Source organism: Balearica regulorum, chromosome 17 (assembly GCF_011004875.1).
Source record: "Balearica regulorum gibbericeps isolate bBalReg1 chromosome 17, bBalReg1.pri, whole genome shotgun sequence".
In the NCBI taxonomy this organism is placed as follows: Eukaryota; Metazoa; Chordata; class Aves; order Gruiformes; family Gruidae; genus Balearica; species Balearica regulorum.
This window is the reverse complement of record NC_046200.1, coordinates 9,282,884-9,309,958: the sequence shown is the minus strand read 5'-3', so window position 1 is coordinate 9,309,958 and position 27,075 is coordinate 9,282,884. Positions and strand designations below refer to the sequence as shown.

At 41.3% G+C, this 27,075-nt stretch overlaps 1 protein-coding gene across 29 annotated transcripts in view; it reads right to left on the bottom strand.

Moving 5' to 3' along the window:
* ARVCF (ARVCF delta catenin family member) overlaps window positions 1–27,075 on the bottom strand; it is a 286,311-nt gene that overhangs the window by 20,063 nt on the left and 239,173 nt on the right. For 28 of the 29 annotated variants that reach the window (XM_075769218.1, XM_075769235.1, XM_075769219.1 and 25 more), the window contains one exon: window positions 25,035–25,106. The exons of the other annotated variant lie outside the window; for it this stretch is intronic. In XM_075769218.1, coding sequence (XP_075625333.1) covers window positions 25,035–25,106 — 72 coding nt within the window. The remainder of the gene's footprint in view (window positions 1–25,034; window positions 25,107–27,075) is intronic. 29 annotated transcript variants of the gene reach the window in all.

Genomic DNA, 27,075 nt, shown 5'->3' with positions numbered 1-27,075 from the left:
TACCTATCTTTCTTCACTAAGTGTGGCACAATACACTGCATCAATAAGGGAAGAGTATCCAAATATCCTGTTAAAGGACTTGCCAAACATAATCTCAAAGACCACAGTGCTGTTCAGATTATGTGAACAAAAACCTAATTTCCCTAAAGTGTTTTGATGAGTGCAGGAAGGCACAAGCAACCTATCATCAACGTAGACTCATCTGCAGTCACTGTAGCTGGAAGGCATTTCTGGATCGGTGGCCTTTGGGGTGTTTACAATAAATAAAGTTCAGCAGGCATTACCTAGGAAAGGATTTTTGGAAAAACAGGATGTGAAAGAAAGTATAAAGGTGTGAATGAGCTTGAGCAAAGAGGAAGTTTGAAGGTTGTTTTGAGCAGAAGAATTGTATTTTTTTTATATTTGTACACATGAAAAGAATGTTTTTCACATAACAAGATGCTGTCCTATAAGCGTAGCATAATTCAAAGCAAGTTTTGCACCAGCAAGACAGGAAACCTACAAACACAAATCATTCCCTCTCTTCAAGTACTTTCTCTTCAGAATCACCCATCTCTCTCATACATATTTTTCAGTACATATCACAGATTATTGCATTTCAGGCATCTCAGATCAAACCTAGAAGCAAGAAAACTGAACAATGCTACCCTATCACGAGGATATTTTTTCCTTTTTAAAAATCCTCTGTTGCTAAAGGCTTTCTGAAATTAAAGCCTTACATTTCAAATCTAACTATTTCTCCATATTTTTCATACTAGCTATTGCTATGGGACTATGTGAGTCAAGATCTCAGAACTCAGTACTCGTATAACTTGTATAACACTACCCATAAACACAGGCCGTGTTAACCCCCTGGATATACAGGGCTTATTTATCCTATTGAAAGCAAGAAAACACACTTCATCTGCCAAGGGTTTCTTTACTCCATACCAAAAACCTGATCTATGCATGAGGATCCATGATCTCACAGGCATCCCAGCACGCTTGCATTCTTCTCAAATGACTGCAGAGTTAACCTGCTCCATGTCTGTGACTGGTTTTAATGCCACCACTTGCTTGCTACATGACACCCTACAGATATGTGCAAGCCACAACAGATGCAATCCCCAAAGGCATCCTGCCAATCCATACCACTTACTTTCCTCTTCTCCAATGTCCTCTCCTTGCGTGGCGATCATTGCCCCCTATATTGTATGCTGAGAAAAACTATAGTTACTTAACACATGAAGCATGAACACTTGTATAGCTTTTCTTCATTCCTCAAATAAGTTTGTGATTATCTGACTCCAATATGACCTTCGTATCAACTTTTTCCTCTGCCGCTTCACAAGGTGAATTAGCAATCTAAGAACTCCACAAGAAGAAACACCGCTGCCTGATAAGCATGCAGTATTCCTTTCCTGAACACTAATACTTAAAAAAATCTCTTAGGATAGCTTACTGGAATTTTGACATTGTTACTTTAAGGAAGCTTTGCTGAAATGTACATCAAATCAGCAAAAGATACGAAAGCCAGTTCATTAACAGATAATATTCATACAAAACATTTACTGCTTCTGTATTTCAGCTCAGGTTTGCCTATGGTCGAATAGCACGCTAGTCTTCTCTGACAGCTTTGTTTTAAAGCACCTAGTCATAACTTCGGCATACTTGGAAACAGCCACACACATTCACCCTCTCCCGTTATTTAAGTGCAGTCTACAACATGCCCTCTCTGTCAGTCTGTACGTTCCTTTTTGGCTGGACACTCTTCCTTCTTTGCAGCACCTCACTGTGTATGAATACTAAGACCAACAACCCTCTCGCCTTCGCTTACCTCCTGTGGACAGAGCTGCATTCCAGTCACGCACCTCCCACCCGCTTTCTGTCATTAGTTCTCTTCATGCATGAAAGCCTTTCCTTTTTCCTACTTACTAATGTAAAAGCATCTCAAAAATGTCTTCACCTTCTCTCTTCAATAATGCACAGCATTTCCTCTACCAATTACCAGTATGTTTCTGCTTTGGGGCATAACCCTTAGTCAGTTTGGTGGATGATTCCCACTTCACTCCACACATCCCCACTTTCCAACTACATTTATGCCTCTGCCCCATTAGCATCTGTTCTAACAGAGTTAGCAAGTGCTACACACCATACGTGAAACTCTGTCCTCCCTCACGTCCCCCTCCCCTCAACTGTTGCGTGCTTCCAGCACTGCAGCACTTCTGTGTCAGCCTGGCTACGCCACAGAAAAGTAGGCAGGAGTTGCTAAAACAAAGTATTGTGAATACCCGTCATGGATGGCTCCTCATTAGCAGAGATGAGAACCCAATAGTGAGAAAGTTACTGCTGCACCGGAGGGTTTTTCCCCTCATTGACAGCAAACTGACACTTTTCATAAGCGTTATAGTGCCTTAAAAAGAAACAAACAAGTTTTATATTTTCTCCATCTGCCTCCTGTCCTAATGAATCCAGCTCTGCTATTTATAGGATGCAATTTGTCTAAATTATTATAAATTTCCTTCCAGTGTTGTGTGGAAGCCTCGCACATTTTGCCATGAAGCGCTTCAAGCACGTTCCTGGGAAGCACAGCTGGTCTCACCTCCATTAAGCACCTGCTTCTCTTCAAAACTGATTTCCTTAATTTCAAGATCATCTTAATTATTTTTTCAGGTAATGCTACTTTTGTGCAATAGACGGCTAATTGCTTATATCCATTTTTTCAATGGAGATGAGAAAAGAGGGTCATTACTGATAGGTAACACATCAAATGAGAAAAACATCCATTGTTTTTCCTTTTCTTCAAAAAGCTGTTTTAATGATAGCCCAGATTCAGCACTACCCTTAAAAAGATAATTTCTCCAGGAATAAATGAGACTTTTTCCATCAGTTACGGATTTGTGCTGAGTTGCAATCTACACTGTTTCCTCCTGGAAAAGCATGAGGATAAGTCATTTATTGCTTTTCTTCACTGCAGAAAGCAAAGTAAACAAGTTCACTATATTAGCTTTTGCCTTTTAAAGAAACGGAAAATGCCTTAGACGCTGATGTCATTGTATCAGACATTTTAGGGCATCTAAGCATCCCTCCCAGCTAATGGCAGGAATGTGTATACAAAGGAAGATCTTCCACATTAGACTCATCTTCACCAACGTGCCGTAGCCTCATCTTCCTGAAAAAAGGAAGAGGAGCTTCGTGGCAGCAGAGTTGCTCAAAATTGCCAAATGGATTCATTCTGTGTGAAGTTCATGCTACCAGAAGGTGCCAAGTGGATTATCCTTTATTTGTCCACAGAACATCCAGCAGTTTCAATCCTGAACAGAAAACACCTGAGGAATTAACTGGGGGTGATTAGCTACCTCCATCCATTCAACGCTCAGTCCTTGTGCTGAGAATGATGCAGCAGTTCCTGGATTATCTCCTCCACAAACCTATTTCCTTTCATCTTGGCAACGCTGATGCTGTGCCTACACTTAGCTACATTCCGGCAATAACATAAAATACTGCACCAGGTGCCTATCTCTGATACGCCAGCTTAATTCCAAATTCAGACAACTCTTTTTGGAGGAAGGTTGCCAAATCCCTTCATCACCCATCCCATTTAGAATTTATTCTCCCCCTACAGGCATGGGAAATTATACACACGTGGATACTGGCCAGACGAGAGTTCTCCTACTGCTGTAGAAGAAATATCCTGCTTCATTTTCTACCGCTGCAAAAACTCTGGGTTGCTGTTAAAAAAGAGAAGCAATTTCATATGAAGCTGCAAGGATGCTCGCAATACTGTAGGAAAAATGAAAAAACCCCTAGCCCTCGGGGAAAAAAAAAATAAAATCACTAAACCGAACTCTGATAGCTACTCATTCTTGCAGCGTTTATAGGCATATTTACATTTGTGTTTTGATTTGGACCAGTTTTGAAGCGAATTTCCCACTTACTGTGCTTTGGTTCCCAACACAGAGAAGTGGCAGCACCACCCTGGGCTCCTTTTGGGATGAAACTAAACCAAGACATGTGCTCCAGGACCACGCTGAGGATGTGCTGACTAGGAATGAAAGTTCAAGGGCTGATCTGCCCATCCCGAGCCACTCCACTAGCCAACGTGGCCATCGCTGCGCTGGCCAATTCTGAGCGCAAGATGTGACAGCTACCAGCAGATGGAGCGAGAGGAGCCCAAACGGCAACTTCTCTGCAAGGTCATAGACTAACAGACTTCATAGAATAAGAAAGCAGCTCTCTAAGCAACTAGGAAGCTATGAGCCAAAAGAAAGAAAGGAAAAAAAAAAAAAAGAAAAAAGAGAAAAAAAAGAATAATGTCAGTAAAAGATGAACAATTTGATTCTGCAAGAAAGAAAAGCTCCGCCGATCTTGGATTCCTGCCCTCTGCTGACAACAGGCTGGTAACTTCATTACAGCCTATGTGGTTCATTATTTGCAACTTAAAAAGTTGTAAACCGGAGTTCAGAATTATTTGCTACAGAAATGTTTTCAGAACATGTAAGCAGCAAATCAGTCCAGCAGTTCAACCCTCCCTTCCAGGAACGCCTCACCCCACAGCATAGCTTTATCATAGACTACATGAAAAACCCCATAGAAGGCAGGGAGGAGGCAGCTGGTTACTTTTCTAAAAACAGTAATCAGATCCTTAAAAAAACCAACCCATCAGCTCCATTCCATCTGTACGCTGTGCTTCAGCACCCGGTGCACAAAGCAGCTTGAATGCCAACATAAACTTGCAAGATTCTTCTAATTGAAAGGCTTAACAGTAGCGAAAATGCAGCCAGCTCCAACAGAGCCAAATGCTTGGCATAATCGATGGAGAATGCAGCTCGATGAAGATACATGTAGAATACTGAGTGTCATACAACACAGCAATAGCAAACTCCTGCAACAAATGAAGAAGAAATAATAGGTGGAAAGTTCTGAGTAGTCCCTATAGCTTTCACTTCAAGGTACAGCACAAGTCAGGACAGGTATTACGCTTACTGCAGAGATTCAATCAAGAATGCAGCATCCACCACTGAGCAGGAACTCTGAAGACAGACAGAACAGCCTTTGAATACTATTGAAAAGAACAACCAGAATAATATGGGACACATGAGACTCAAATCAGGCTTGAGGGAATGTTTAAGAGGAGTTTTTCTATTTAGAAAATGAACACCATAGTGTGTGACCTTTCCAACTAATCTACTAAGTCACACACAAGTTCTAAAATTACGTAAACTCGTCCCAGTTTACCACGTACTCCCACAACAAAAGAAGCAATGGTACACTAGTTAAAAAGGGAAGCAAGCAGCCCCCCAACCCAAAGGATGTAACAGGAATGTTACCAGCACTACCGAGTGTCGAGGTATGCAAAAACCCAACACAAAAGAGCAAGGCTGATTGCAGGGAAGACAGAAAGGCAGCAAGGGAAAGAAATGGGAGGGCAAGGCAGTGCAGGAGAAATAAGGATGCCTGGGAAAGCAAACTGTCTTTTGCTATTTCTATTATTCTTTACATTTCCCAAGCTCCGCAAGCTGTCATCAAAGTAACTCCTCTTATAGAGAGTGCTTTGTAAGGGGTTGGTTATATTCCACTTCATATCTAAAGAATATGCAATTCAACAAAGACATGGCTCAATTAAACACAACCCATTTTGACCTTGTGTGAGTTCCAGCACTTCTGTTTTCTGTGAGCAGGCATTTTAAAGCTAATACAGTTTTCCCTTTCCAAAGGCCCTGCAAGCAGCGTTTCTCCCAACAGCGTTTGACACGCTGCCCAATAACAAAGGCTTTTTTCAAGCATATGCAACTAAGTCTCTTGGCAACTGGAGATGTTCTGTTAACAACCTTCTCTCCTCTGTTCACTAATCAGCAGTGAAGGCTCTGGAGGACCAGTACTTAATAAGGATCTGAATGCTGCTGCAGATAACTAGAGCACTACCCAAGCTACTAGTTCAAAAGGGGAATGTGCTGTCCCCATACGCCTGTAACGAAGGGCAAGAAATACCTGGGAGCCAGGTTGATGCAAAGAAGGGAGAGTTGCTAAAGGTCTCCACTGAAAGGAAGAGGAGGCATATGGGTGAATTGTAGCACGTTTAAGCATTTGTAGGTCACCTTTGGCAGTGTTTTTTGTTTGTTTTTGAGAAACACCATTGTTACAAGCAACAATGCTTTGGATCCGAAGTTAACATTAAGCCCTTTGGCTGAATGATTAAAATGGACGGTTCATGTAAATAGCTTGCCTTACCCCCATCCCAGAAGACTTGCATCTGACCTTGGAGACTAAGTACGGTACACGAAGTACTAACACTTGCTCTCTTGCCAGTTTCTCTGATCCAAAGTTATTTTTATTTACTTCACAGTGATAACTGAATGCATCTTCTTTTAAAGGAAACAGGATAATCATGTTATTCCAAAAGCAAGTCTGTTTTGAAATGCAATTTGTATCTAAAAATCAAACATCAAACAACATTCTGTCCCCCTCACACACACTCCACACATCCGAGTCTGTCCTTTGTGAGCTACATATCAAAGACGATCTGTTTGGCAGTACAGGTTCCCTTGTCCCAAGAACAGCTTACAACGGTGTTTGCAAGCCCCCAGAATGCGCTCCAGGCCCTGCATCACCACTGCAAAATCTCAAAATGGGACTTGGTCCAAAATCCTGGCAAGTGAATAGGAAACTAATTCGCACCAAAGCTCTGCCAGCTCTGCAGGGTTTCACAGCGTGACATTGCTAGCTGTGCAAGGCTACTGTCTGTACTGGTGGTAGCTCAGGCACACCTGAGACTAGGGGTGAATACTCTCTTGCCTAGAGAAATTCTGTGTCTGTGGTAGTCTTACTCTTGTCTCAATCACTACAGTATTTTAAGACAAAAGACAGATTAGGCTTATCAGGCTGGTGATCTCACTGACAGTGGATCAATATACCAGGAAAGCAGCAATGCAAATGCTCCTAGATGCAGGCAATCTTGCCTGCTGCCTCCAGGGAAGCTTCTTCCTGAAGCTTTCACGTTGGCCACACACCTCTAACAGCTGATACCAAAAGGACACTGGGCACAGCGATGATGCACATTGCACTGGGGACTTCTTAGACAGCAATTTGGCCTATACATACGAGATCAATAACAAGCATGTCATTGATCATGTTATGTTTCCCTGGGAGGGAAAACCTGAATTTCCAGATGCTGTCTGCTACATAACAGCAATATTAGAACAACAGTGGACAAGGTCAAATGTCCATGCTTATTCTTTTAGATCTCAGTGCTGCTGCTGCTGCTGCTACTATTGACCATGGGTGCTTCTGACACGTCTGTTCCTGTCTCTGCCAGGGTCCAGAATTACACACGACTGACTTGTTTTCCTTCTCCTCTCTGAAAGGACACAGATGGCAATACTTGGTGATCGCTCACAGGCCCTGAGGGGTCTCTCCTTGTGTGTGGCACCAAACAGCTCTATTTTGTCACCCCTCCTTTGTAGCCACAAATAGCAAGCGCGAGGACTGCACAATCCATGGTAGGAATAAGAACTTTGCCCAGCCCCTCTGGCTTGTCTGGCTTCTGGCGTTTGGGCTTGTTACACCAGTAGAAAACGCAGGAGCTCACGGAGGTGTCAACGTCCATCCTCTGAGCTGCAAGCACAAGCCAAGAACACGTGGGGATGCCACAATAATCCAAATCCACAGCGCAGCCAAAGATAGTTCCCCATTTGTAACTCTGGAAAGACACAGTATGAGGTGACACTACAGAAAGCCTCATTTGATAAATGCAGGTGTGAAAATGGACCCCTCTTCTTAATGGGGAAAGCTTTTAAATGGCAGAATCTCTAGGCTACAACTTACTCTCTCCTTGGTAGTGCTTGAATTCACTGCTTTTTGGAGCATATTGCAAGCCTTTACCATTTAGCTAAGCTTTCCCAAAGGAGCAAAAGGAATAGAGAGATAGCTGGCAAAGCTAATGAGGACTGGGAACTTGAGGAAAATTATTACTTCTCACATTATATAAACAATGTGGTTTTACAACTGTACATTCATGTATACATGCCAGGAACATGGGTGTTTTCAGGGACTTTTCCTTAAGCTGAAAAAAACCAAAAAGCCAGGTAAAGGGATTTTCCTTACAAAACCAACATACAGCTCAGTAAAGCACACTATTGCTTTTCTGATCATAGCTGCCACATGATGCAGCTGAATAGATCTGAGATCTAAGAGAGACTTTTTCACTGCTGTTACTAGTGCAGATGCCTAATTGTCCAGCCCAACCGTCAGAAGGTTTGAGCTTACTGTACAGAATGTGTTTATTAAAGAGAAAGATACTGAGTGATTCCCTGAAGGAAAGGCCATAAAAAAATCCAATCACACCACAGCTCTGTCCAGTAATAAAATACAGTATGTTGCTGTTGGTATCTTATCAACAAGTCCAAGAGCCTCATAACACAAAAATGTCTCAGAACTAGAGTCATCACTGAAAATCAACAGCACTGTTAAGGGAGTCCTTCCTTCCACTTGTGGCTGTCTGGACCTAACCATTTTCTTTCCTCTGGTCTTTTGTGCATGTTTAACTAACAATCATGTGTTCCAAATTGCCCTTTTTTGGCCTCAAGCCCTTGTAAAACTCAGCTTTGCAGTTCCAGATGCCAATCAGCTGCTTTGACTCCAGGAAGCTAATGAGCTTTTAGCTTCCTCCCAGCTCAGGAGTAGAAACCTGTCTGCAGAGAAAAGCTTACTGCAAAAAGAATCATGCATTAGTCCTTGGCTCCAGATGCCACTTAAGTAAATTTATTTTATTAAAAAGATTCTGACATTATTCAGAACTGTTTATATGTTGAACAGCTTTATAAACTTACTGTCAGAAAACCCCAGCAAGTGGGGGAGCACAGAAAAGGGGAAGAAGCACTACAGAAGACAGCTGCAAGGCAAAATAAAAAAACCCTACGTGGCAATACTTATTTAGTTGAAATATCCACATACCCTCAGACATTAAGTACCGAGTTACACAAGAAAGGTGGAAAGTGCTCAGAAAACACTTTCTCACCTCTGTAGACATCTTAAGCATTGTCTTTCCTATCTCCAAGACAGGTTTTATGAAACGCCCTGGATCACAAGGTTGCGTATGGTCCCACTAAGTGCCCTCCCTTGCTACATGACTTATCTGAGAAATAGTAAGCCAGTAAATGAAAGCTCACATGGGGCTGGAGAGTGGTGCTATGCAGTTCCAGCATCAGGTGGAAACCAGCTGTCGGACTGGACAGCTCTGTGCGTAACCACCTGCGAGGGGGTACTGCATAGCTGGCAGCTAAGGAAAGGCAGCAGCCAGCCGCTTCGGCAGCCTGGCTGGTGTCAGGCAGGGGGGGGCGGATCGCAGGAAGCAGCCACTTCTTTGCCTGGACACAGCAGCCACACTCCTCCACACCTCCATGGATGCTATTTCTCTCCATGAGGCCTGTGGTGAGTCTAGGTGTGGGGAACCCACAGCACGTTGTGGGATCAGCCCTTCTTTGCTTTTGCGCGCTGGGGTGCTGAATCTTAACCAGCAAGGCAAAACCAAATCCTCCATCACTCGGGAATTTACAGGAACAGGATTGCTTTGTCAGGTATGGGACTATGGGGGTTTCCACTGGCTGCGCTTCAAAACACTGTCCTGCTGCTGAGAGACTTTCTGCTTGGGTTTGAAAGCTTGCACTCCTGACAAGCGTCTGGATGGATCAGCGATGGGCGCTGCTTAGAGCTGCGACAGACAAGGATCGACAGACAGTATTTCCACTCGGGCTGGCACCTGTCAGGTTCTCCCCTTCGCAGTCTGAGTTTTATCTTCAGTGCCAAGGGAAAAACAACTTCAAGAAAAAACCCAAAATCTTTCAGAGCTCACACACACTGAACTACGCTTGGAAGCCAATTTGAAAGCTTCTTTCTGGGTTACTCATGCTTTACAAAGTCTACTTATACTTCTGCTTCTCACCATGATTTTTATATAAAGTCTCATACATGGTCATAAGCCTTAAAACAGGTATTTGGTTATTCATATCAATTCAGGTGCTTGTTAGAGGCCCGTCTGCTTAAGGCAGTGAAGGGCAGCAGAACTCCACAGCTTGCATTCCTCAAATAAGAAGGAAGAATAAATCTGTATGTTCTCCAGTGGATCCACCATCACAGAAACATCAAACACTTCAAAATACTTCCCAGTACAAAGGAAATGTTTGGATATAAACAAGTAACCTTTTTTTTGGGAAAAGTTATCAGAATCCAAGCTGAGAAAAAGCTAGCAGGTCCAGTCTCAGCCTAGAGAAATGAAAGGTCAGTGACTCCTAATCACCAGGACTGATATCGGAAGTTTGGTTCGTTACAGGCAATCTTGCCTTTATAAGCAAGTGCCATATGGAAGGAGTCCCTCATGTTACTAAATAATTTATTACACACCAGCCCAAACACTTCCTCCAATCCTGTTTGTGTCCTGAAATTGCTAATTAGTTCCTGCTACAGCTTCCAAAGTCAAAAGTGTGTTTCAATTCCTCTCTCCATTTCACGAAAGCTGCCACACACCCCCAAAAGGCAGCCCAATGCCTCTAATCTGTCTCAATTACAGTCACTATGCTGCTGTCAGGCAATTCAAGTATCTCCCAAGTATCCAGGAAAAAGAATTTGATGTTTTCAATGTCAAATAAATGTCAGGCCAGAGTGGAAGCAGCATAAACAGGAGATTTTCTTCAACTTCTGTAACAAAAAAATGGACCTTGCAGCCCAGGTTTTCAAGGTACAGGATTTGAGTACTTAATTATTATGGATTTCAGCATAATCTAGAAACCTTAATGCCTTCAACAACAGAGATTTTCCATCCATCCTCAAAGCACGGTATCCAGGCAGGGGCTACAGATGATGAGAGGCAAGAGAAGATGCTGCTGCTTCTCCCTCATTTGAATTAGGATGCACTGGGATGTACCACACTGAAGGCATGAAGTGAAGGGGCACTCTTCTCCTTTCTGCCAACCATTCTCTGCAGCTTTTTAGAAAACCAGGAAAGTTTCTATTAAATGCCTGCTGTTTGATGCACTGACTGACTATCTGATAATCATAGGCAGAACTGACACAAAACCAGCTTTGCCCATAGAATTCTACGTTTCTTGGAAACATGGATCTTGCTATAAAACTTAAATTTGGACCAAAATGTGAGATAAGACAGTATGATCTCGAAAGAAGTAGCTCTCTGAAGCCTTAGCCGTCCAAACACACACACGTTTTACAACCACAAACAAATCTATTCGCAAGTTAAAAAAAAATATATAAAAAAGAATAAAGATTGGGGCCCCAGCATGTAATGAGATACTTAGTTGAAATGAATAGAGGAAGTACAGAGACATTTTTCAAGAGGCAAAGGGGAACATTACACAGCATCCAACTGCAGCCTGGCCTCATCTTTACCATCCTACAGGCATAGCCTGCATTCACAAACCACCAGAAAGTCATATGAGAAATTTTAGAACAAAGCCACAGCAGACACTACCTCAAAGCAACTCTAACAGCTTCTTTGAAACCACTTCATACTGTTAAAATAATGACAGTGACCCAACAGCCACTTTGTTCACGATAGTTTTCAATTTCAGTGCAGCTTTCGTATGGTAATATTATGCAATTAAAAACTGAACTTAAAACTACCCATGTAAAAGATTCTAGGCAGAAGCTGACATTTACTGTGGAGGTTGTTCATGCCTATAGAAAACTCTGAAAAGGTCAGTATAAGTGTAAATAAGGTGAGATACTTCCTCAAGAGTATCGAAATTTCCATCGTGTTACAACCTACACCCATTTCTAATCGTTCATATATGCAAGGCAGTGTTATGAATGTCCTGATGGCTTTTCATGGGCCATCTGAGTCCACAGCTGGACCTAGAAATAGGCATCCAGACTGCAGTGATGGGAGTGGCACCAAATTTTAAGTGTTGCAGGGCAGCTGGGATCCAGCCACACAGAAATCTGCCAATACAGTTTAATTTCAATGGGTTTAATCTCAGCATTGCTTTCAGCAAGCAGATACATGGGATTTGGAAAGGACTTGCGTGTTAGGATTTAACTATCAAGCAAAATCTTGCCGAACTGCCCAAATCTAAGTCACGCATGCCTTTACAAAGTCTTAAGTTTTAGACACCAGCACTAACCTGAAGGGAAGTACTCACCTGGAAGCAGCGCTCATGTAATTGAATAAATGGGATTAGATCTCATTCTCCTAACACCCACACTTTCTCATTCCTTGAGAAATCCCAAGCACACTGCCATGCAACTAACACCTCAGTCATCCTTGACATTCCTCATCTCTCCTCTTCGACACCTATAAGTTCCTTTTGTGCTCTGCAGCGATCACTAGCACATTTTATGACTCAATGCGCAAAGTATCCCCAAAAGGGGAGTGGGAAACCTGCATTTGCAAGGAATGGAGACTTCCAATTTCCTAAGTGCTTAAAGGTCACTGGGGACACTCCAGCTAAGGTGGATCCTTTCTCTAGATCTTATTCTTGTCCCCTCACACTTTGAATGAGTCTTTGGAGATGCTTTTCTTGCTCATCATTTTTAAGCTGAACATGATGCAATTATACGCTCAAACATGATTACAGATTTGCTGGTCGCGATTTTAGAAGGTCTTGAAACAAAAAAACCTCATTAGATTAATTATTCTTTCTGGCTTTGTATGAGAGGGACAAGAAGAACTGATGTTTCCAATTGGAGTGGATTTGCTGCCTAGCTTGTTAGCATGAGCCAGCGACAAAGATATTAGTTTAGGAATCAGGAAACCTCATCTCTATTCCCAGCTCTGCCACTGACATGTCACATAACTGCCACAACCCTCTGCAGCAGTCCGTGTCCCCCTCTCCCCTTCCACTCTGTTTCTGTCTCGCCTATCTAGGCTTGGCCTGTTCAAGTAGACTGTCACAGCATCAGGTACTTCCACTTTACTGAGGCTACTGGTAAAAGAGAATATGAAGTTGCTCTAAATGTCTCCTACAAAAGCAACAATATATTCAGTAAAATAAGGAGACTGCAAGGCATACAAAACATGACTGAACTGGACACGAAGTGGAAAGATTGCTCTCTGCATATCCACCTTGCAGAAAAGCCCGAACCATGGTCTATTCCCTAAACAAATAACATTTCATGCTATTACAGACTTCCAGTTTTCCCTATGACCAAGACACAGAAAATTCAGGGCTGAAACTAATGGTCTGAGAGGCCAAAGTACAAATGCTCTCCTTTCTACCACATACTGATCAACATTCACACAGATCACCTGAAAATGCCTGGGTCAGCAATCAAGCTCTCAGTGGCTTCAGAGCAACGAACAGGTGGATTGACGTCACTTTCTAAACCATGCCGAGGTAAGCTGCCCCCCTTCCAGTTGACAGGTAAATTTAAGCGTCTGCTTTACAATGTAAAATGCCTGCCTCTCAGTTCAAGGTCATTTTTCTTCAATCCACAGTTAGAGTTATATGGCACATTAAGTCGTATCATTCCCCTGTCATGCTGGAGAAGGGGGGGAGCTTTTAAGCCTGTGCAGAGCACTCAGGGTTATAGAAATAAATAAGGCTTTATATAGCAGCTTTCACATTCAAGATATCTCAAAGTGGTTTACAAAGTAATGAGTCAGATAATAGGACTGCAGCAGCTGTGCAGGTAAATGCACTGGAAATTAATGCTGAGAAAACAGAAGTCTTAATTTTTTGCTTTTCTTTATTTGCCTTTCTGCAAAACACGACTGCAGCTTCAGTCTGACTAATGAACATCAGCGACTGCTACAATTTAGAATGCACAGGTTATTTGACATTCCAGTTTATTTTAATTTTCAGATTAACTCCATGATTAAAGCTCTCCATTTACTCTAATAAATACTGTTCAAGCAAAAGTAGAAAAAATTGCTAGACACCTTACTGCACGTACCTCCCCTGTCTTGGCTGCATTATAAGGAAGGCCTTCTTGCTTGATCTCTAGTACCTCAATTTGCAATTAGTTCAGAATCACACAACTATTTCATTTTTATTCCCTTTTCTCTCCCCCATAATTAGGTGTTACAAGCACATCCTCAAAGATTGATTAATGTAGTGTTGTGAGGACTCCATGGTTTGCCGTGCTGACATCAGAGAAAGTACATATAAGTAAAAATATATTTGCCTTTTAAAAAAGCCATACCTTGGGGAATAATAATAATCATCAATCAACCTAAGATTCAACAATTAAGATGCATTTTGCATATATTCTCCTTTCCCAGGTTCCATAGACAAATGGGTGCTCTCATTCTTCTTCCCATCTGAGTCACCTAGCTAGCTGTCATGGATTTAGTTGTTTTGGAAAAATCTTGTCCCTAGAAGTGCTTTTTCTTTTTTTTCCAGACAGACATTTTTGGCTGACTTCATAATCAGTTAACAAGAGAGTCACTCAGAACAACTAGGTTGAAAGAGTGTGAGAGGTCACTTGGGCCAGCTCCCTGCTCAATGCTGAATTTAGACCAAGTTATTTATGGCTTTGTTCAGTCAGATCTTGAAACTCTTCAATGATAGAGAACCCTTCAAAACCTCTCTGAGGAACCTGTTCCAACGCTTAATTATGGGGCATTAGCCTGCATTTTTGGGGGGCAAAAGAATACCAGATGGGACAGCCAGAGTATCCCAGACAGATTCTTTAAGTAAAATTCAAGAGATGTCTGCCTAGCATTGAGTTTTGAAAGCATCTGAGTCACGTAGGCCTCCAAGAAAGCTATCCACGTACCTATTACCCCTAAAGGCACAGCCTTGGTAACACTCACCTGGAGCTGTAACTACTTCCTTTACTCATGCAAACACTACTTCTGGAAACCTGGCAAGGGATTTAAATCAACATTACACCATTTTTCTGCCTCAGCTATTCTGAAACTTTCTGCTGTTCTCTTAACTTGTCAAGCAGCTTTGTCAGCAGAACTTCGCTGCGGTACTTTTGATGGACACTAGAGACAACTGTAACTTTGTGCAACAAGGTTTTTGTAATTGATTTTGACGTGAAATTTCATCTCTAAATTCCGACAGAAGCTGAGTTCCTCTTCATTGTGGTTCACGAAAATACTGGCTAGGCAATCAGGACAACTTTCTGATTCGCACCCCTCTTCAAAGTATCATCTCAGTTTTTACACTTATGCTAAAAGGGAGGGGGCGGAGTCTCTGAGCTTTCATTGTTGTTTCTTAACTGAAACCGAGTAAGTGGCATGGCAGAAATCTGACACAATGCAACAGGGATGGATGGATGGATGGAGTTTTTCACTGCAGTGACTAAGTCCCAGGACTGAAGCAGTTACAGTTATGTGGGATAAGCACCTCCCCACCAACTCCTGCTTTATTCCTGGCAGACTTTCTCGGGTTATTCTCATTTTATAAATAGTCCTTGAGCAGCATCTGTATAATGAGCTATGCTCTGTAATAACAAGCATTCTATTTTAGAGTAACAATTAGAATTGCTTGTAGAATAGAAATGCTAAATGAGACATGCAAAACCATATACACAAACCAAAGAGTGGGGAAAAGAGTATTAACCATTCTTAGCTGGGGCAAACAGTACAGGGAAGGCTATGAAAAGAAAAAAATACGACTGACAAGTAGCGCTTTCCAACATTAACTATTTTATCATCAGAAATGTTAGCCAAATATAAAGGACATGAAAATCCAATCAGTGGTTGAAGGGTTAACATCCTGCATTGCCAGAGAGCACTCAGTGCTGTAACTAAAGTAAATATTGTAGCTGGGCTGTAAAATTTGCCACCGTCTTGAGTTATGTATTGGTTTCTGTGTACACCTATCTATACAGAATGTCATAAATAATACAGTTGAACTTGCCCATAAAAATACACAGTAAGTGTAATATGCATAGCAAGAATACAAAGTAACTCATAGTATTACATATTTTCAAAATACTCTCTACAAAATGAACTCCTCGGTCCACTCGCACAATATCCCATTGGGACAAGCCACTACCATCCATGTTTAACACAAACCATGTTTTTATTTATTTTTTTTCTGTCACTGTGGTGCTAGCAACAGTTGTGATACACAATGCTTTGGCAGAATATTGCTGTTTTTACAAACGTATCATGTACACTCCATCTGCACTGGTTATCACAGCAGCAGTGAAAATACCAGTAATTATTCTCGTGAAGGCAGTGGAAGTCGCAGACATTTCATGAACGAGCTCAGTATAGCCCCAGTATCTGAACACAATTAACTTGCCTTAGGCCACTCAGCAAGTCAGTAGCAATGCTGGAATGCGAAAATGAGAACTTTCTTACTTCCAATTCTGCCTTTTGCTGAAGCTCCAGATCACTCCATCTCCTTAGCAGCTGCTGTAATTACTATGTGCTTGAGTAGAGTTCCTGCTGTTTAGTTTTTCATAGGCTACTTTATTATGCAAGTATATATAGGCTGTTCTAGTTTAAGATGTTATAACCACATGCATAAGTCTCATTTTCTGTGCATTTATAACTTGGCCACAAATTCACATCAAGCTGGAAAGGGAATTTCCCACCGGGGATTCTTGTCTTTTGAAGATATTGCTACTTATTACGACAGATCTATATTCTTGGGTGTCAGCCTCAGGCAAGGAGGAGCTGGAAGCTGACTACTGGAGTTATTTGATAGTCCCATGAGAGCCATAGGTGAAAGGACCTAAAGGTGGAGAGGAAGAATCTTGTCTCCAGCTGCCAGCTTTTCTCCACGCACTGAGGAAGACTGAACATTCAAGTATGCAAGAGAAGGATAAAGAGGAGGAATAGTTGTGGATGTTCTTTCACCATTTTCAGGATAATTAAAGTACCTTAGAGGTGAGTCAGATTTTTCTCATTCAGAAGGATGAGTTTGAAAGAATTCTGAAACAATTCAGAAAGCAAGCTGCCTTCCTAACTCATCTCACGTGTGACCTCTAGCTGTTAAGACAGAGCTAGAAGACAAAGGGAAAAAGAGGAGCTCTATAGGCAAAGTGATGGACAAGAACGACCACCTTATGACTTCATGAAGAGCTTCGTATTCTCAACTCTGTATAAAAATAGAGAGCTGAAGGAAACACTACAACCACTCTTCCTGCCGCCCTGTCCCAGCAGTTATTTCCCACTGCTCCCTCAGCTTAAATTTCAAAGCTACATAACTTGAAACCAAAAGAGACATTCACACTACGAAGTGTCCATAATGGGGGTGGGGAAGCATTAGTGGCATTTAACAATCACAGTTGAAATTTCTTCTCTGGTTTACACTGGTTATATATCCTCCATGTAGCAGAACTCTTCAAGTTCCCAACTCAAATCTTCCTGACACAAAAGTAAATCTCTCTCAACTGGGCAATTTGTAGGATAGTCTAGTCACACAAACATTGTGCTTCCCCTTACTACAGTTGCAACAGTTTTGCTCTTCCACAGATGCCATTTCACCTCTACCAGGAATCTAGCCTGTCTCGTCTGTAAACACAATTTTTGCCTGGATGTCCCTATGGACAAAGCAAGGGACCAGAAAGCACGGTGCACAGCTGCAACGTCGAGGCATTCCAAGAAGCGAGAGTAATGATTTGACAAACATGGTAGCAATTACCAGAACGCAAAGCCAAAACTATTCTTCACATTCCTGAGCAGACAGATAACACCAGAGTAAGAGCTGGTCCTGTAACGGTCTCAAATTCCTCTCACATGATTTGGTGGAATAACTAAACCCCACAGAGCAGAGTTGTGAGAGTCTCAGCAGCACTACTGTACACAGTTACTGCGTAGGGTTTCAGTCATATCATTAGTATTTCTCCCAGAAAAATACTTGTTTTCTCACAGTCTCCAAAGAAAGAATGTTGTAGGATAGAATCGTAGTAATGAGTAAAAAGAATTAGTAGCAGAATTCAGAAAGGTCATACACACTTGAGAAAGGCAAGGTTGAACTCTGAGTCCTTATCGGTATTTGAATATTCCTGCAAAAAGAACTACTATGAATATATAATGTAAAATGCTTACATGAATGCACGTGATCACACCCACCAACGATGACAGTAAAACTACAGATATGACAGATATGCATCTTCCACCTCAAGACAACACGTGCATAAGTCAGCGGATAACAAATGTATCTAGTGCTTGACAAACATTATCACAACTAGCTAACTACTGAACTACAAACATCACTTAAGTTACGTGTATGTCAGGAGAGAGCTAAATGGATGTAGTACTTTAAGAAAACCACATTTGGCCTAGAAACGAATAGTAATGTAACAAAACAAGCAGACCACAAGAGAACCTTGGACACTCAGTGATGTTCAGTGATATAACTTACCTCCCTCTACAAAGGTTGCTGACTCCTACACAACAGAGCACTTCGTTTTATTAAATCCAGATCCTAACAATATCATGCAATACAAAAGCATAACTGTGCCCTTTACTCATTTGTCCTGTTGCAGCAGCACGCACCAAGATAAAAGCCTAAAAGATTTTTGTCTAGTTGCTGCTGTTTAATGCATTGCATGACAATCTCTCATCATGGGTACCTGTGGGTAAAACACGCTATCTGGGGAAAATTTGTTGCTTTAACTGCTCAGCTAGTTCAATACCTGTAAAGATAGGTGGGGCTGTTTTGGTTTTTTAAACCTTATGCCACTGGTTTATGTAGAAGGAAACAGAGGTTGTTCCATGGACAACGTCCTTCCAAGGCCAAGCTGTTCAAGGCTTACTACCTGCGCAAAAGCTACAAGGAAGGAACAACCTTAAGAATTGTGCTAATGATTTATTTTATGCAACATCTGTGCAGCAAAGTGAGTTTATCACAAGACAAGATTGTGAATCACTAACTACTCGGACTGCTTTAGCAATGAAGTCCAGCAGGTCTGCATGGGTATGACACAAATCTACTATAAAGAACCAACTGATCCTGGCAACAGGCAGCAAGAACTGAGAATAGCTAGTGACAGGAAACATCACGACAATGAAGCAGTGCTTATTCAACAGGTTTCAAAAGTCAGCTGTCCCTGAAAAGCGAGGCAGACCCTTCTACTTGTTCCTTCTCCTGCCTTGTTGGCCCACACAAAACTTCTCAAGCAAGAACTGCAAAACATTTATATTCAGATACAATCGTAGAGCATGTTTCCTTTTAGGTATCCTGGAGTTTGTTACTGGGACTGGGACCAAGACAGAAGTCAAGCAAAAACACCTTCTCATCTCTGCAGATGAGTCACGGCCACCCATCGCTGCTCACCTCATCTAGAGTTTACAGAGAACTTGTGCTGTCTGTAAACTCAGTAAAAAACCCCTCTGTATCAAGAACACTCCTACTGGAATGATTTTCTGTTTTAAGGAAGTTTTATCAAGTTAACTATTGGTGACAGAATTTTGTACTCCATTTAAAATCCATGCTAAGTGAGTAACCATTAAACCTGTCTGTTACTGAGTCATGCACACATCATGAGAACACATGTCACAGTGTGTCAATATTGGCTACAACTCTTAAAGGCTTAGGACAGTCCACTTGAAATGAAAATAATCATTGTTCTATAATGCACTTGGTATTAGTTCAAACTGCTTGAGTTGTCATGTTAAGGACAACAAGAAGCTATTGCAGACTCTTTCTTTTCATTGGAAGAAGATGTGCTAGGGCAGAAACAAGACAAAAGATGTAATAGCATCCCTGGACCTCCAATTCACATTCCAGCTACATCTCCCCATACGATTTTTCAAACCCTTCAGTTTCAGTTCTAAACTTACAATTTATGTTCTACATAATAAAATTTAACGGATCCATAAAGATCACAAATAAGAGTTTCCACCTGTAGAGCACAGCTCAGCAGGCCAGGAAGCAAGCCACCGCCATGTTTCAACCCAGCTTCGAAAAAACGAGCGGCTCAACATAAGAATTGGAGAAGATTATGACAATAAAAGCGAACTATTCCAGAACAATCAGCAGTCAGCTATGGAAAGAGCTTGTAGACAAGAAAGGAAAAATCCACAGATGCCTGCTCTGAATTCCTTGCAGATATTGGGAAAAAGAATGAGAATTTACAGGTACTGGGCTGGAGAAAGTTGCGGAATGGCAGGCTCCATATGGGAATCTTCCTATTCAAGGTAATAAATTTTCTCTGACTCAAAGCACTGGAAGACAGATGAGAAATCTTTCACTGCTTTGTAAATTATGCAAAACACATGGGACCAAAATGAACACTCTACTTAGTAAAGCAACAGAAATAAAAGATACTTAATAATTCTGATAGGAATTCTCAACAACACGCATGAAATACCTAAAAGATGATATTACAAAAACTTGTTACTTGCTCTCACAGAGGAGATCTTCCCAGTCCCTGTATTTCCACTAGTAGGCACAGGAGGGGTGTGGATGGTACCATTAATCAATCAGTTCTACTCACTTATTCACAACACAACAATCAAAATTAATGATTGAAGGGAGCTGGAAAGGGCAGGTGAGTGCTTGAGTCAACTTGTAAAGGTTTTAAGAAAGCAAATTAAAATGGCTGTGAAATGAGAACAGCAGCTAATCTTAATTACAAACCTAAAGTCAGAGAAAAGCTTCAGTGAAGTTTCTCTCTCCCCACAGTACATGTTGCCTTTAGCTGAAGACAAATTGCCAGCATTTTTGTAATCTCCTAAGTTAAAGTCATTACCCTGACAGTGCCAGGAAGTCTAATTTCCTGGAGCAGTAACACAAAGATTTATAAGTGAATTTAAACACTCACCTTCTGGAATAGAAAATCTATCATCAGCACTGGGCTACATGGAAAGCGACTGAGGATTTCAGATAATGGAGAAAGAAGAAATTCACCTGCTGACAAGTTCACCCAAAATCTCACTCCCTACATACATAGGCTGCTGACCAGGGTAAGTCTATATACTAAGCTGAGCTTTCAAATTCAGCTTTCTGTTCAACTCTCTCCTAAAACTTATGTTCCCATTAAAATGGAAGTTAGCGTAAATAATCAAAATGGAAAAGACAAATTAATAACCACTTTAATAATGGATTTAAAGAAGAGAATGAGTTAGCTCATCCACCAGGCTGAAGTGTACTTGCACATGTCTCCTTATGGCTGAAAACTTCAATTCCCTAATGAGATAAACTGAAACCATGGCTGAACTTGAACACCCAAAGCACATTAGAGCACCTACTTTTATGCCATTGGACGTGTGCGTGCATAAACAAGAAACCATGAGATTTGCTTAAACCAAATAGCACAGAAGTTTGGATTTAATCAGGAATATCCTGCTGATGCCATATAAAAAGCTGTTTTGCTCTTCTGGACTTTCTCCTCCCATGTTCCAGCACTGATGAAGAGAGGCAGACAATCCAACACCTTCACATCAGGAGGATTAAATGTTACAACCTTTATAACATCTTCAGAGGGCTGACACCTATCAATGCTGATTCTTTTCAGAAAACCTTATCGCAGTCTGCCATCTGAGACACTGCTTTCCACTGCACAGATATGATTAATCCTGATCTCCCCCCCAATGCATGAGCCTCCTGACACTATTCCTGCTCAGAAATAAGGACTCTGTGAACAAAGCAAAGGAATTGTACTGTGCTATGTATTTAATGTGCACACAGGAGAAATCAGCAATTGCGCTGTAGTAGTGCAGAAGAGAACACGCTGCTGAGGAGACAGCCAACACCACTATCAGTGACCTACTTTATACTGGGGAAGGGATTTCAGCAAGACTTTTTTTTTTCTTTCTTTCCCCTCAACTCACAGAAGCAGGATTTTTTGAAAGTACTAAATTTAGCCAGGTCCCTAGGACAGCATTCATAATTTGTCAGTGCTGTCCCCTTCTCGTAGGGCTCTATGCAAGCTCCTATCACGACCCAAAAAAATTTATCCCCTCTCTCTCCAACTGTCAGAAAAAAATATTCTCCTTTCAACAAAGAGGAAACAAGCTTCTCTTCCACAATCTTTCCTCATGAGGACAGCAGGACTCTGGACACTGCCAGAGCCCATATATTTATTTTTTAATATCAGATGAGACAGCTTCTGAAAGCACTGCAAATTCTCCCATCTGACATTATCTAGTTTACCACAGATAACAACCCTGAACTGGAAGCTTTCCCCTGCCAGGATGCCTAGCACATAAAATTATTAGAGGCTCAGAAATGGTTTCAGGGCTGCTCAAATGCTGTGCTGCAGCAAAATCTGATTGCCATTAAAAAAAAAAACCAAGAGCAATCAGAAGAAAAGGAGACTCCAGTTCATCACTTTGAAAAAAAAGAATTGCCTTCATTCATTCATTCCTCTCCAGAGCAAACAAATTCCAGGAAAAAAAAAAAACCCCTAGCATTTAAATTAGGTAATAACTCACAAGACCCTCTGGACTGTTCAGGATATGAATTTCTTCAACCAAGACTGAGAAAACCTCTGCCTCCCACACAGACACTAACTCGTCCCCACACCCTAACTAGAAACTACAGGAGTTTCTGGTTTTATGATGTTCAGCGACAGGACAGGCAGAGATTCCTGCAATTAAGGTAATCTGAAGCCAAACGATGTTTCCAGAGATGGTAGAAAATAGGTCTGAACTAGTTCACTGCTTCTAGTTCGTGGTTTTTTAAGTGATGATGAGCATGCTATCAATTAAGCTCAGTCATCATACCTAAAAATATTTTACAGGAAAAATTATGATGTCAAGTTCTTGAAATCTCATTCAGATCCACCAGATAAGCATCATGGATGTTGATTCTAAGATTACAGGAAATCTAACAACACTGCATTTGTTAACTACCACAATGTTCATTTGTTCCATTGCACGAACAAATCTTATCACTGCAGTTTCATTTGCCCACAAAGATTCCAGCCGAAAACTCACTTTAATATGGCTTTAATAATACATGAAAGAGATTAATCTATAATTGTTGATTTTTGAAATAGCACTTCATTGTGTCACTCAAACTGAGTGCTTTTGATCATTAAAACTTGCATGATTTTTCAATCTCAGTAACGAGGTTCTGCTTCAGCTGAGAGCAGATCTCATCAGAGCCAATTATACTCTATGGCAGAGATCTGACCAGAGCTTTTAAGGGGTTTAAAACTGCAGTTTTATTTTTCTTATCTTACAGAACAATTCAAAGTCCTCACAATCTTGTTAGAATCTTTAATATACACTAGCTCTCCTGCTAAGCATCCAGTTTACATGAAACTGCTAGTGAAAAAGTGAACAAAAATGCATCATTTAATTTATTTTTTTACTCTTAGCAAACAAGTGAATAGTTTTCTCATGCCTTTTTCCATGTCAAATGGCTCCTTTCAAAATACTGTGGGGGGATTCATCTCCTGACTTCATCTAGTATAAGATATGTAGTCAGACTAAAATCTATTCTGCTTAGATTAAATGGGAGTATCTCAAAATTATTAAACAAAACCTCTTCAAGAGTGTGTGATTTCTAGCAATTGAATATAATGAGCTACGTAAGCTCAGAGAGACAGATACGGCTCCCGTCAGATAGGCCACAACACTTCTACCATTAGCAAAACCACATGAAAGATTTTTAGCTTATTTTAAAGAAAGTTATGCAAGATCCATTCCTTTGCAGAAATCCTTGATTTCCATCTTTTCCCTTTAGTGGTACCTACATTCCAATCACATTTAGAAAGGAATGAAAGCGCTGGAGCCCTTGTTATATTTTGCTTTGCTTTCCTTTTCTGCATCCTGAAGACGTCTCCAGCCCTGAACTGGTGACATTAAAGCGAAGGTTGGTTAGGAGAATTTTCCTGCAGCTCTCCAAATAGGATGGCATTGCACCTTCTAAGAGGTGCATCGGTATCTTGTGCAATAATGCACCAAATGAAAATTAGTGTTTAGACATTAGCCTAGAAAGTGTACCCACTGTAAAGGGGATCAGTAAATAGATTAGATCCATCTATATATTAGGATTAGTTTGCGTATCATCAGAGCTTCACTGCCCATGAATTTAAGTGAGAGTGCAGCACTTGATGTGTAGAATTATTATACCATGACTGACTACCAGTACATCTCTAAGGATGTTAGATATGGCTGCTGTTGCTGCCCTCAGTTAACAGTAAGGAAATTGAATAATAAATTAGTTGATTCGATCAAGGTCACTAAAGCAGCATAATTCAGGTATCCCAAGTCCAAGGATCTCCCCCGTTGAGTCACACTGTCTCTTTATACTCTCCAAAATTGTACAAGTGATACAGGAAGAGTTGAAGATTTTCCTTCTGAAGAACACTCAGGCATTTCTGGGTATTCGCAGATCAGTAAGGTGAGGGTGCTATGGGAGAGTTTTTCCTGCAAGGCAAGGCTGGCAGGGTGGCACGGCAGCAGTTGCCATGACAATGGCTGAATCTTTGCAATGACATTGCATACACTTTGAGTGAAAACCTGTGCAAGTCTCAAAACACCGGCCAATGCTGGAAGAAGTCTGATGAGATCCAAAAATCATCTCCTAATCTCCAATTAAAATGAGTACCATGCATGCAGGATGGGAAGGCAGATTTTTTGTGTAAGATTTCACCTCTGCGAGGGCTGAAATACAAAAGCGCAATGCACAAGACTTTTTCTGTGAACCTCCTGATTTTGGAAAACTGCAAGTACTACGCACTACAGACAGGGAGGAATACTGTATTCAGGAGAAGACCAACCATCCGTAAAGACAAAAAAATTGAACTCATTCCTGCCATCACTCTCCAATTCATCAGAACACTGAAGAACTACAGAGATGTCAAGGAACAGAAAAAGCTAGTGATAAGTACGCTCACCTACTGCATTTCTTAACTCCTGACGTGCACATCTAGCGCAGGTGATTTGCAAATGGAGTTGTAAAGGAAGAGAGCATGCACTCGCCCCTCTACGGAGTTACAATCACCTAACACCAAATCTGATGGGCTTCTACGATATTCCACCAATTCAGCAGCTTTACATAAAAGCTGGTTATATCCAGTATTGAATATTAGATAACAACAAGCACAGACGCATCTATTATTTCAATTAACTGAATACAAAAGAAAGAGATCAGCCCGATATGATCATGTCTCACGTCCCTTTAAGGGCCTCCAGCTCCCAGGCTACTTGTTATTTCCAAAAGCACAAACATTAGCATTACCTTTTGCTGCTTCAGACCGCTTAGGCAAATCAAGTGTATCAAAATTCCTGTCCAAATCTCCATTCTTCTTTCCTGTGCAAAAAAAAAGACAACAGATTGAAAAGACTATCAGTATACTGACAGGTAAGTTCCTGTCATGTGAATCTACAAGATGAGAGAAGATAGAGACTCAGAATATAAATCACAGACTATTATCCATATTTGTACCTATCTGACTTGCAATCCAGCTGTATAGCTGTGGTTTTAGCATGAACAACTTAGGGACAAAAACCCGTGCTACTTTCAGGTTGGTCTGCAAACAAGCTTAGCACAAGCATTTGTTTCAGTGGGTCTTAAGAGTGCTTAAAATCTTGGAAAATTGTGCCATTTTCCTTCTTTGCAAAGCTGTGTCCCTCCCTCAGAAGCCCAGTATTTACTTGTTATTTTCACAGAGGAATTTTGACCTGAAGCTTAGCTGAAGCAGGAACTGAGCAGCAGAGCAAAAAACAACAGGCTTGCTTTGCAGCCTCTATTCTCATTGCAACTATCATGCACTAAGGTCTAGATTTAATACATTATACAGCCAGCAGCCAACAACTTAACCTTGAATCAAACTCTTCAATCAATAAAGTGCCATTTTGACTATTTATTAGAAACTAATAGAAATAATTCCATACTTTTGCTAAGAGACAGTTTCAAACCATTAAATCAGCTTTAATTTATACAATCCTTCAAAGAAAGCAGAACAAAGCCTGGACTATAATTTTAGTTAGGTCAGGAATTCAAGGTTATGTAAACAGCTGGGGAGGGAAGGGTTAATTTTCATCCCTTCTCCCTCCCAAGGAGACACACTGCCTTGGGTAAGCCGGCACGGATGCTGTGGGATAAGCAGGCACCTTGCCACCAGAGAAGTACTGACAGCAGAGACAGACAGATTTGGAAGGAAGTGCAGGAATCTGTGTGGCTTCTGAGGACAGCAGTGTACAATTTAGCTTTCCCAAATTCTTTTGAGGGGGGGAAAATCAAGTTATTTAGTCCCTCTCCCTCAAGAGCAGGGAGGCAGGTGTGATGGGATGAATTCAGAACAGCACAAATTAAGCTGCCAGAGGTGGCTTCTGAACAGGGGCTCTACCAGGCTGTTAATGGAGGTTCACAGGAAGGGCTGAAAGCTCCACCAGTCACGATGCTTAAAAGCAAACAGGAAAATGGTCCTTGAAAGTGAAATGTGGACATTAGCCTGGCTCTTGACTGAGAATAGGTCATGAAATGGGAAAGGCCAATCCTTGCCCTGTTGTAGCAGGGACAGCTTCTGCACACTGAATTCAATGGGCCACTCTCCCTTTCCTCTTGACAACAGGATAAACACGTGCAGTACTATATAGAGAAGAAACAGAGCTTTTAAATGCCAATATGAATATTTAGAAGTAACATCAAGAGGGGAAAAAAAACCCCTCAAGGTAGAATTCCATCCCTTCCCTTTCTTTGGAAATATCACACATTTTTGTTTTGAAATGCCAACACAGAATACCAGACAGCTTTAACTGCAAAACAAAACATGCATCTAGAAGTTCTGTTCATCATTCTGTTCATCTAATTAAAGCATGAAAAAGCCCATTTAAGCTGCCAAAAGGTCGTGCAGCCAGGTCCCATGCCACTCCTTTGAAAGGTATCTTTTTTAAAGGAAGGGACAGGAATTAGCTGCACTTTGCAGCCCTGTATCAAGTTTTCGCTCCATGAAAGAACAAGAAACATGTTGCTTAGGGAACCAAATACCAGAAAGAAAAAATGCTGCACATCACCAAAGGACATCGCATTTCATAATGGCAGCTGAACCCAGTTCCTGGCTGCAAACCCTTGTTGACCCTTAGAGCACTGACAGGAAAAAGCAGGGCAGAGGGAGGAGATGAAAAAAACAACCAACAAAAACCCAAAACATTGAAGGAAGTCAGTCAGTGTTTAGGAAAGATTGCAGACTTAAGGCAGCCCAATAAATGTGACTACATCTTATCTAGAAGTAGGACAAACTGTTTTTTCACATGACCCCAAATTTCATGTCTCTGGC